Source organism: Colossoma macropomum, unplaced genomic scaffold (genome assembly GCF_904425465.1).
Source record: "Colossoma macropomum unplaced genomic scaffold, Colossoma_macropomum, whole genome shotgun sequence".
NCBI lineage: Eukaryota > Metazoa > Chordata > Actinopteri > Characiformes > Serrasalmidae > Colossoma > Colossoma macropomum.
The window spans coordinates 8,539,285-8,550,574 of record NW_023494793.1 but is presented as its reverse complement, the minus strand read 5'-3'; the positions used below and the strand labels follow the sequence as shown (position 1 = coordinate 8,550,574).

Below are 11,290 nucleotides of genomic sequence, written 5' to 3'. Positions count from 1 at the left end.
CTGTTGCTAACATGACAAGGATGATGTTAATGCATTTATTCTGTAAACTTTAACTGGAATACCTCCAGCTGTAGCTGCAGTAATTTGCAAAAACACCTGTGCAGATCTCAGCAGTAATAGTGGTTTTGCCAGTAAACACACAATATAGCAGAATAGAATAAATACAACTGAGCATGAATGCAGTAAAACATAACAGGAAAGTCTTATTAAAAATAATACTAAGCTTCCTCAAGGGGGGATTTAGAAGTAGTTCACACTGACATACATGAAATCACTACTTACTACTTACAGTACTTATTAATGTAATTTGTATTTATTTTACTGCCCAGTTAAATAGCTTTTTAAATGTAATTTTCTCAGTTGCCAAAGACTTCATTGAAGTCTTGAAGTAAATGTTACCAGTCACAGTATTTGTATCACGGCTATCACTATCAATTATACAAATAATCGTCTAACTTGGCTATTATTTTGATATTTATTTGAGTGATTTTTAAAAAGGCCAAACAATTCAAATGAACTACAGCTGTATTTCTTCCTGAGCAATCAGAAACTGTTCATAGCTTTTCAAAACACGTCACTGGAAAGAGATAACACCTTTTCAAAGACATCATTGAAAAAACATGAAAAGCACAATGTGGTTAAAAATGCTTACAAAAGGATGTTCATGATATGCATTATCATCATTGCTGATTCGTTGAGGTTAAGATTTTTAAATCAAGTTTAGTTCAATAATCATGACAGATGACAGTGTTAATAAGTACAATCACAGACCTACTATGCTGCTAAAGAAATTCATTCAGACAGTGGAAATTATGAGGTAAGACTGGAATGTTCATTAGCAAATTAACCGTGCAAGTCAAAGATCTGGTCAAAGTTTCAATGAGAGGAAGTGCAAAACGCTTAAAAAAGCAGTCCTTAAACCTGTATTTTCAGCCCATCACTCAGCTCCACAAATGTGCTTCCTCATTTCGCTCTGTTGAATCGTCTCGGCTCCAGTGACACTCGAGTGACTCTTCTCTCTTGGACAAGAGGAGCCGATATGAAGCTTTTCTTCTTTTTCGTTTTCTTTTTCAAGAACGGTAAGCTACTCAACCACTTCTGCTGACTCTGACACAAAACAGATGCTTCTTCAAGGGTTCTTTGGTAAAGGGAATGGTTCTATTTCGAACCATTAGTTCTATATAGAATAGTTTCACGCTCCAATAGTTCTTTGCATAGTGAAATGGTTCTTCAGACTGAGGCATCAAAAAGGGCTCTTCTATTGTTATAGGCTTGATGTTGTCACAATAGAAGAACTCTTTTTGGTGCTATATTGTACCATTTTCAAAATGGTTCTATATAGAACCATATACAACATATTCTCCAACAAGCGGAAAAACCTTTTTCACCATGCAACTATATAAAACTCATAGTTCTAAATAGATCCATTCCCTTCACTAAAGAACCCTTGAAGAACTATCTTTTTAAGAGTGTACACTCTTTAAAAAGATAGTTCTTCAAGGGTTCTTTTGTAAAGAAGATGGTTCTATGTGGAGCCATGAACACTCAAAGAATATTTTGCATGGTGAAAGTGTTCTTCAGATTGATGGAGAATGTACTGTAGATGGTTCTATATAGAACCTTTTTAAAAAGGGTTCTATATAGCACCCAAAAGGGTTCTTCTGTTGTGACGATGTCAAGTCTGTAACAATAGAGAACCCTTTTCAAAAAGGTTCTATATAGAACCATCTACAGTACATTCTCCTTCAATCGGAAGAACCATTCTTGCTGCAAAGAACCCTTTAACCATGCATAGTGTTCTTTGAGTCTTCTTGGTTCTATGTAGAACCATTGTCTTTCCTAAAGAATTCCTGAAGAACCATCTCTTTTAAGCGTGTACCTTATAAAATCTGAATGTCGTGCCTTTACTTTTCAGGTATAAACCTGATGAAAGCACAGCTAACTGCAGAGGTGTCAGGAGAAGTGAATATACACTTTATGTTTGATCCATACTTCAATTACTTCAAGAAGTCTTGCTGTAAGTTCACTCAGTTTAGGTGCTTATTCATTGTGGACAACAACGGATATGCAGATGCAGCTTACAGAGGAAGAATAAAGACCCATGAATACAGTGGAGCTCTGGATGTAAGGATCAGGAATTTGCAAGCAAGCGATGCTGGAATATACAGATGCAAGATCCATGGGATACAAAACTACATCATTTATAAAGATTTTCAAGTTGATATAGTTGGTAAGTTCTTTAAAACGTAGTTATTATAAAGTTATTGTTTGGCTTACACCAGATATAATGTCACAAAGTATCACACACAGCTGAACTTACTAAGTTCTTTACTCTTACTGTGTACAGCAGAAATACTCAGGTGTGCAAAAGTTTGAATGCCCTGGTCAGATTACATGTTTTGTTGATTTTCTAAGTGAAAGTAAGTAACACATCCTCTACAGAGAACAGACTTAATTTCTATTTATTTGTTGAGCTTAACATATTGGAAAAAAATTAAACATGCCACAATTTTATATAGTTTATATAGTATATAGTAATTTTACATGGTTTCATTCTTCCTATGTTAAACTCAGCAAATAAACAGTGTTCATTACAATGTGCAGAAGTGTCTTCTCTTGTAGAGAATGCTTTAACTTATTTTTTTCTTTAAAAAAATCAACAAAACATCATCCGACCAAGTGTGGCCAAACTTTTGCAGCACAAAAATGAAGCGCCACCAGCAGCATTATGATAATGAAATCATGCTAGTTGGTGGCTACTGGCTTACATTCATCATAAGTTTCAACAGCATGTCTGCTTAAGCTGTTTCTATAAATGACAGCCTTATTATTCAGTTATTAATCTTAAGACTAATTATTCAGTAACTACTGTGAAACTGATATGTAGAAGGGACTGACATGTTTCTTTCCCATTTCCAACATGGCTTTGTTCTCTCGTGTGTTGATGCAGACAGAAAACCTAGGCTGGACCCAGTGCTGCTCTTTCCCAAATCTACCATTTCAACTGTCACCTCACTGAACCAAATCTCAGGGAAACACCAAGAACCACCCAGGTAAGCAATCAGTACAAATATCAGTAACAAAAAGACATTTATAACAGGGAAGTGGCTTTAGTGTTTAAACCAGTTTCTTGTTAACAGGAATTTAATTGGTACAAATAAAAATGTTAAGGATATTATAAAAAATAATTTTTACCTAAAAAAGTCATTTTACATAAGTTTTACATGCAAAAAAATATATTTTTTATCTCTGACAGTTCAGTATTAAATCATTCAAAATCTATCAAGTTCGAATTTCAGTTTAATAGTTAAAATTAGTCATTTTTACTTGGGAAAAAATGAATTGTTTTTCTCCCATTTAAATAAATTGGGAAGAGCTATGAATTCTTACTAGTGAGAACTGAACTCTTACATGCCAAGATTGGATTTTTACAAGGTAAACTTAAATTTTTATTTTTGCTAGCATGAATATCATTAACAATTTTTTAAAAATCAGTTTCTGGTTTCAAGAAACTGTGGATTAAGAGCTAGAACAGCATGCCATACTTTTCTATAATTGTCTGCACTTCTCTTAACTACAGGACTGGGTTGTGAAACACTATGATCACTTCTATTTGATACTAATTCTACTCTCACTCTTGTTTGCAGTCTAATCAGTGATTCATGGAGCTTGAAACACACGCTGGGAACAGTGTTTGGCATCGTGATCATCCTCATTATCACAGTCATACTCGGAGTGGCCTACCACAAAAAGAAAGCAAAAGGTAAGAACTCAATTTCCCACAAACAAGATCCAATGCTGAAATCACAGGGTATTCATGCTATGAATAAGAGCTAGTAAGCAGCCTGATTTTGTTTTTGTAGACCTAGAATACGGCACGTCTTCTTTTTCCTCGGATAAATGTGGAAGAAGCCTCAGCAGTGCGCCTGACATCATCCCAGTAAGATCTTCCCCATTTGACTCATGCTCAGATGCCTGTGGAGCAACTGCGTGCTGTTTTGTAACACTCGAAATAAAGTCATGAACTGAAGTTTTGCAACACTGTTAGCTCTTTTGTAAGGTTGAAAAGCCCTAAAGGTGAATGTTTGCAAAAGCTGAATTGTCCTTACGTCAGCCCACTACTTTCACCATAATCCATACTATAAATATGGAGAAGTTAACTTCAGCTATGGTAGTATTCAAGTAAACTGACAATTATTCTGACGTTTAATACTTTATAATAGGGCCGGGCATTATGACAGTATATGTCATTATTGTGATAAATTATACCACAACACAAAACAATACACCTTTCGGAGCATACTGTGGCTGTCATCAGTACTTGTAGAACACTAACCAACTGCATGTTTCACTACAAAAAGAGCAATATTCGACTGTCTAACTTTATTTAGTGCAACACAGTATGCCAAATATTTAATAAAAATCATTGTTTTCACAGTTTTTGATAGTATTTTTTAAAATGTAGGACTACTGGTTCTTTTCTTCTCTGTTCCAGCTGATCAGATGTCTGAAAAAATAAATATTATCATTGTGTATCAAGACAATTTCACGAAGTATCGCGATAGTATATTTTTGCCATATCACGCACCTCTACTCTATAAATATAAATGCATATAAATAGGTGCGTCTATCTGGCTCTGTTTCTTACTGTAAGACGGAGCACTAGGATCCTATGAACTAGGATTTAATGAACGGATAATGTGTAAATACATAAAAACGGACTTTGAATGACATTATTGCAGTGTTGTAGGCTTACCTTTTTAGGTGAAAACACTGGTGTTACACAAAAATGTACCAGCACACATAAGTTTACATTTTAAACCGTGTTTTATTATTCCAAAATAGCCGAGGGAAGTCAGTAGGTTTTGTCGAGTTGGATAATGTTGAGCTAATGTTAACTGAAGAGGCAGCGGCCGTTACACAGCTAACTAGCTAACGGGTACAACTCTGGATCTGATGAGGACTCATCGTCTTCTTACAGATGTCAGTTCTCTTCAATGGATGATTTGCCGACATGTTAGTCTGGCAGAGAAATATGTTTTTTTACTGCTTCTGGACTTTATCCAGGAGTTATCCTCAGCCACAGCGGTTAGCCTGTTTAGCAATCAAACCGCGCTGTTTCTGTTTTGATTGCTAACCAGGCTAACTACTGTTGCTGATGATAGCTAGGTCGTTAAAGAATTTCAGCATAATTACATCGTTCAGATGTAGATAAGATCATTCAGATTGGATTGATGTGAAATTATCCGTTCTAGAGACACTTACCGTGTCAGAATTGTTCACAGAGTGGTGATAGGAACCCCATGTCTTAAGTGTTTAATGCCTATAAAAGCTCCCTCACAGAAAGTTATTACATGAAATGGTTACAAATATATTGTTTGCCATCTGAGACATTGGTTTTCGATAGTTTTCCAGCAAAGTTTGGACCTAAAATGTGTTTTTTTTTAAAACACATTTGTGGCAGAGAGCAAAATATTCCCTAAAGAAAACTTTTCCCCCCAGATTTACTATATCACTATTTTACCTTTAACATTATATATAAAAACTCAGGAGACATTTGAGCTTCACTGGTGGTTTTGGATAGTGAATAAAATAAATTTGTGTTGTAGACACTGCGACCCATGGTTCCAAAATCCTTTTACTAACTTTGTTTACATCTCAATTACTGAATTATGCTGAATTTTTTGCAATATCAGTGGAATTCCCCTTTAACAATGGTGTAACTGGTAACAGTAAAGCAGTGTATTAGCAAAGTGTAATAGCGCTGTATGCATACTTACTCGCAAGTACGTAAAGAAAGCTTGACACACCTTACAGTACTGTTCAAACCTAAAACTGGTGTCTCACTGAATTTACGAATACTTATTCAGCAATTTCAGTATTCAAATACTGGCACCTTGAACAGTTTAACCAACTGTACCTGGGCACATCCCTAATGGAAACTGCCAACTAATCACTACTGATTCTTTGAGAATGTAGGTTTTATTTATTATAGTTATAGATCTTAAAATATTACATGTGGTTGCTGCAATTATTTTCATTCTTGATCTCTTTGGATTCTTCAACAGCCACCACAGGAGCTCAACAGCATCATCTACACTACTGTGGATTTCAAGCCCCATGAAGAAACATCTCAACTGTATGCCAACTTGTGCCTCCACAACTCAAAAAGTGCACTGAAGTCACAGGAGAACGTGGAGTACTCTACCATAGCTGTCCACTGTCATGACCAAAAACAATATCAGTTTAATATCTAATATTTGATTTTTAAAATGTTGAAGAAATGCTCTTTTTTGTTGCAAGGGCTAAATTATGTTTGAGCCAAGAAAAATGGTTGGGGGGGTTCTGTGTATGAAAACAGCCTACAGCATTCACCCGATTATCCTCAAATTCAAGCTGATAATCTGCACTTTGAGCACATATTGATTATCTAATGATTCCAGTATGTTTTAGTAGAAAGCTAAAATGACAACAACTGTGACAACATCCAAATATTTTTGCACCTGACTATGCCTAGTTGTTGAGCCTTCTGTGAAACCCTCTGTTTAATTTATGTTTTTTTACTGACACTGAAAAATAAATCACTTGTTCTTAATGTTGGCTTTGACTGGAAATTAAATCAATGACTTTTGCACAGTACTGTATATTGTGGAAATATATATGTCTATTATTAACCCATCATGGCCTTAAAAAGTGACCTTGTTAAGTTTATTACAATGCTGTAGATGATTTTTTCACTGTTCCCTGTTGTCATGATGATGGGAATGTCTTCTACTGATCATTTAACAATGTATTTATATACAAAAATGTGTGAGAACTTCAGCGGTGAAACCTGTTCTATCATAATATGAATAAAATTCTAATGATGATCTAAGACAGCTGATAGAGTCTCTCCACACCTTAAATAAATCAGAGTGCTGATCCTTTTGTAACTGATCATGTGTGTGTGTCATCTTTTCAACCAGTCCATCAAAGTAGGGATCCATTATCACATTTTTCTGTGTTGAACTTGATAAAGCAATGACAAAAGCAGGTATCATTTCTGGTGCTGATTTCTTTGTTTTATTGCATGTTAGAGTTGCTCTAATACATATGCTGCTTCCTAGCTTGCCAAAAACATAACATGAAGGTCGAAAATTCTCTTGATGTTGCCATTTATGATTAGGCGAACTGAGCCAGACCCACACTGCTGGTCTCCCTGTTGAAGATGGTGTACCAGTTCCTGATGAAAACATCACCCAGGATCCAGGAGAAGCTGGTTCCAAGAAACCTGTCTGGCAGCCGTAGTAGCTCTAGAGCCAGAACAGCATGTCAACATTGTTACTCTACATAAATGAAGTGTACTGAAGTTAAACCTACTTTTTTCGTTCACTAGCAGTTTGAAAACCACAGAGACTAAAAAGGTATAGACTAACCTCAGTGACGAAGGATGAAGCCGGAATGGAGAAGGAGTAGCCGTTAAGGGTGAAGGTAACTGACGGCATGCTCTGGACGCTGCTGCAGCTCACAATGTACTGTAATGAGAAATTCAATTTGGGGTTACACCAAAGTGGATTAGTTAAGAGTCGCCTTCACTGAGGATCAATAAACACATGTTCAGCCATCCACTTACATCTCCGTTTTCGTCCTGCTCAGCACCCAGATAGGCATTCAGATTGCTGATGGCACTACTTGGTCCGACAATAAGGGAAGTTCCGGTATCAACAATAGCCTGGCAACCACCAGAGCAACCAACAACCTCTCCATTGATGGTGACACTGCAAAAGGCCAGAGAAAAGAGACTTATAAACAACTTCTATGTGGCTTTACTGTTTGATAGCTAAACACTGAGATTAAAACAGAAGAACACATGTATGAATAAATACAGCAGATATTAAAGTGATATCTAATGGAAACCACATGGACATCTGCTATAGAGAAAGTCTAGAAATTACATTTCTAGACTAAATTCCACAAGATTTACAGAACTCTCAGGGCATGTACCCCTTTGGGGGGCTGCTGTAAATTCTATGTAAACAAACTCAGGGTTTCAGTGTAGACCATCATGTACTGTAGCTCACCTGTCCATGGTGATCTGGTAGTAGCTCTCAGAGGAGAGAGGGATCCAGTAGATGCTGCCAGTGTAGTAGGAGCTGTCAACCTCACCCAGGAACAACATGCTGCCCTGCTCATCACTGAAAAATGAAAATAAGATTAGTTTGGGATTTTAATATGCATTGCTATGCTGTCCACTTGGATAAATTGTAGAACACTGGTTCAGCTAAAAATGTTTAAAGACGTTTGCTTCTTTAGTTTTGCCATCAGGCTATAAAACTAATGTAGCTAGGAAGCTTGGTGGAGCATGCATGGCTGAACAATTGGCCTGGCTCTTTCTGAGTGGGCAGGACTGCCCCCATCTACCCCATCACTCGTTGCTAGCATGATGCTAGCCTATGTTGGTATGTGTTAGCTGATGTTCTTCTACAAGCACACTGAGCCATCCAATGATGTTGTGTTAGCAGCAGTTGAAAAAGATGTGGTGGCTGGCTTCACATGATGTATGTGCCAGCCTTCACCCTCCTAGCACTTGTAGTATCATGTGATTAGGGAAGGCCTATCTAGCAGGTAGTACTGGACATGACTAAATTGGGGAGAAAATTGGAGAAAATGACAAAAGAAAAGTAATGGATGATTGTAGTCACTAGGTTACATGCAAACTGCATAGCTTCATCATTGCTCCTCAAGCCATCTCGCTACCATTAGTAAGTAAAGTAGCTCCTATTAAGTCATCTCAAATAGACCTGCTTTTTCTGACACGTTTGATGTACTGTTATCATTAAATGTAGATCAAAGTACAGACCACTGTTTTAGCACTGTGGCATGTCCATTTTTAAAGAAAACAGTAAATCATGTAGTCAGAAACTTTTTACGACAAGCTGATGATTTAGGCATGCAGTGTGGCATGATGCTAACCTAGTGGCTATGAGTCTACATTACTTGTAACTTAGCTTCAACTAAACCTAAAGAAGAAACCAAACATGTCTTTGCTGTTTAACTAATTAAACACAATTAAGAGAGAGAATGTGTTTCAGGTGTCATCTTACTCGCTGCTCAGGTAGACAGAGAAGACGTCCTCAGAGACCAGGCCCTGGCTCACCATGTTGTCAAAGACAGGGGTGGCGCCATCGGAGGAAATGGACTGATAGGCCAGACCCATGATGCCGTCTGGAGTCATGCTATCCATGAAGGCAGCCTCAGACTCGCTCAGTCCAAAGATCTGATTCTGAACTGCGAGTCCACCAACCTACAGCAAAAAAGCTAAGGAGTCACTCACTCGCTCCATCTTGCCGAAAGGGTCCAGACGTCATCAGTGAATACCTTCATTTACCAAAGTGTGGATTTCTCTGTGTCTTAATCAGTTTAATCAGTTCTGTCTAGGGTTTCATGGTATTACAATTCCCAGGTTTATTACATCCTAAGGTTTATTCTTTCTGTAAATGTTAACTGACTGAACTATTCTTAAGTCATAGGATTGTGAAATGCAAGGCTTACCATTTAAAGGGTTAAGTTAGGAATGGTTTGAAAGGTAACTTCAAGAGTAGGGTTGCATTGTAATGGTGGGGGAGGGGTCCAGAAAAACAGTAAACTCTGTAGATTCAAGACTCTCCAGGAATGTTTTAGTGTAGACAATTATACGATAAGATTGTACGTGATGATCCGTGCACTACACACAATGTCAAAATTGCTACACAGAGTAAGACCAAGACTAAGACTAAGAAATGATAATTACTGTCACAGTGTCGTATCCCAGGATGCCAGTCATGCTGCCAGGGCCGTATGCAATGGAGAGAGCCTCATTGGTGCTCTGGAAAGTGCTGGAATCCTGAGGGTTGAACCGATCATGGTTCACTAAAGGAAAAAAATAGATTTTCTAGTCTAGTTCTACTTTTTCTTGCAATTTTATAAGACTACAATGTAAATGAAATTCAGCACTTACAGCAGGCCTGGCTTGAGCAGTAGACAGAAGGCACCCACAGATTGGAGGAGCCAGTATCCATAAGCACTGTGAAAGACTGAGGAGGGGTGCCAATGGAGATCACACCATAGTAGGAGAGCTGAGAGGGACAAGAACACTGATGTTTAAACAGAATTCTCTCATGTTAATGCTAATGCTAATATCTGCTCAGTGAATTTGTAAACTATTTTATTTGTTTATTTACTTGTAAAAAACACAATCTTCTTTGATAAGACACAGACAGAGATTCTGGTTAACGTACATCAGCATCATTGGTCATAGACTCGACCATTCTGCACAAACTTGGTCCATGGTGTATAGGGATGTGACCTTCTATACATGCCCCATATGCCTTTCTCCTGCAGTCTCTGGCGAGCAGTTTTGCCCTTGATCAGAGGCACCCTGGAAAAAAAAAATGGCAATTGTTAATTATTAATACTCTTTCTACATAGTATTTTTTAGAAGTAGACATAAAAGAAAAACTCTGAAACAGCAATAAAATGATAAAATATAGAGTAAAGTGAGGAGTGAAGGACCCAGCTCTTTCTACATAGTATGTTCGGTAACACTTCACTGTATGGCAGTGTTCATATGGCTACAGGACATCTACATAATCTTGTCAGGACAACTGACATAAACATTTATTCATGGCTTATACCAGCAGGTGTCATCTGTCATAAAGGCTGCATTTGTCAACTTTGATGTCAATTTTTTCTGACATTCGATGTGTCATTGCGTGAAATTGGGTGATTTACTGGGTGACATAGTGCGACATAACGACTGACTTTGTAGCATAGTGTACATCACAGCAACATAATGCTGATGATATGACACATCCTCAGTCTTATAAATGATAAAATGAAATGAATGACTATGAGAAATGATGCCTATTGAAATAAGTGTTTGTTAAAGACTGAACTTTTGTGTATTAACACAGGATTTATTTCACCTAGTATGTGTGACTGTCACATTGTACAGCTCTGGTCTCTTATTCTTAATAACATTATACACAGTGGAGCTGCATACAGCGCATTTTAGCATCAAGACCTTTAACACAATTGCGTCCCAGTACAGAGCCGAGTGTAATTGCTTACCTGATGCACTCTGAGAGTGCCACCAACGCACACAGAACCAGGATCAACTTCATTGTTTTTATGGAGACTTCTGTCCAGCTCAGGAGTGTGAGTGCACATTCTGAGACCCCACACTTTATATATACAGACTCACTACAGAGTCTATCTTTACTTTTCCATTGCAAAAGGATAATAACCCAGATTAACTTGTGCCACTCATTGG

At 37.5% G+C, this 11,290-nt stretch overlaps 1 protein-coding gene and 1 pseudogene across 1 annotated transcript; one reads left to right on the top strand and one right to left on the bottom strand.

Moving 5' to 3' along the window:
• Positions 1-132: 132 nt before the first annotated feature.
• LOC118813181 lies at positions 133-6,360 on the top strand. Its single transcript, XM_036578384.1, has 6 exons — positions 133-1,079; positions 1,916-2,230; positions 2,951-3,053; positions 3,648-3,763; positions 3,864-3,940; positions 6,069-6,360. Exons 1-6 carry the CDS (start codon positions 1,040-1,042, stop codon positions 6,255-6,257), a joined length of 840 nt encoding a protein of 279 aa, XP_036434277.1. The 5' UTR covers positions 133-1,039; the 3' UTR covers positions 6,258-6,360.
• A 736-nt stretch (positions 6,361-7,096) lies between these two features.
• LOC118812870 lies at positions 7,097-11,170 on the bottom strand (annotated as a pseudogene).
• Positions 11,171-11,290: the final 120 nt, after the last annotated feature.

Coding starts and splice junctions, on each gene's coding strand:
- LOC118813181 (XM_036578384.1), top strand. CDS start 1,040: ATGAAGCTTTTCTTCTTTTTCGTTTTCTTTTTCAAGAACG. Junction 3,054..3,647: donor AAACACCAAGAACCACCCAG/GTAAGCAATCAG, acceptor TCTTGTTTGCAG/TCTAATCAGTGATTCATGGA. Junction 3,941..6,068: donor GTGCGCCTGACATCATCCCA/GTAAGATCTTCC, acceptor ATTCTTCAACAG/CCACCACAGGAGCTCAACAG.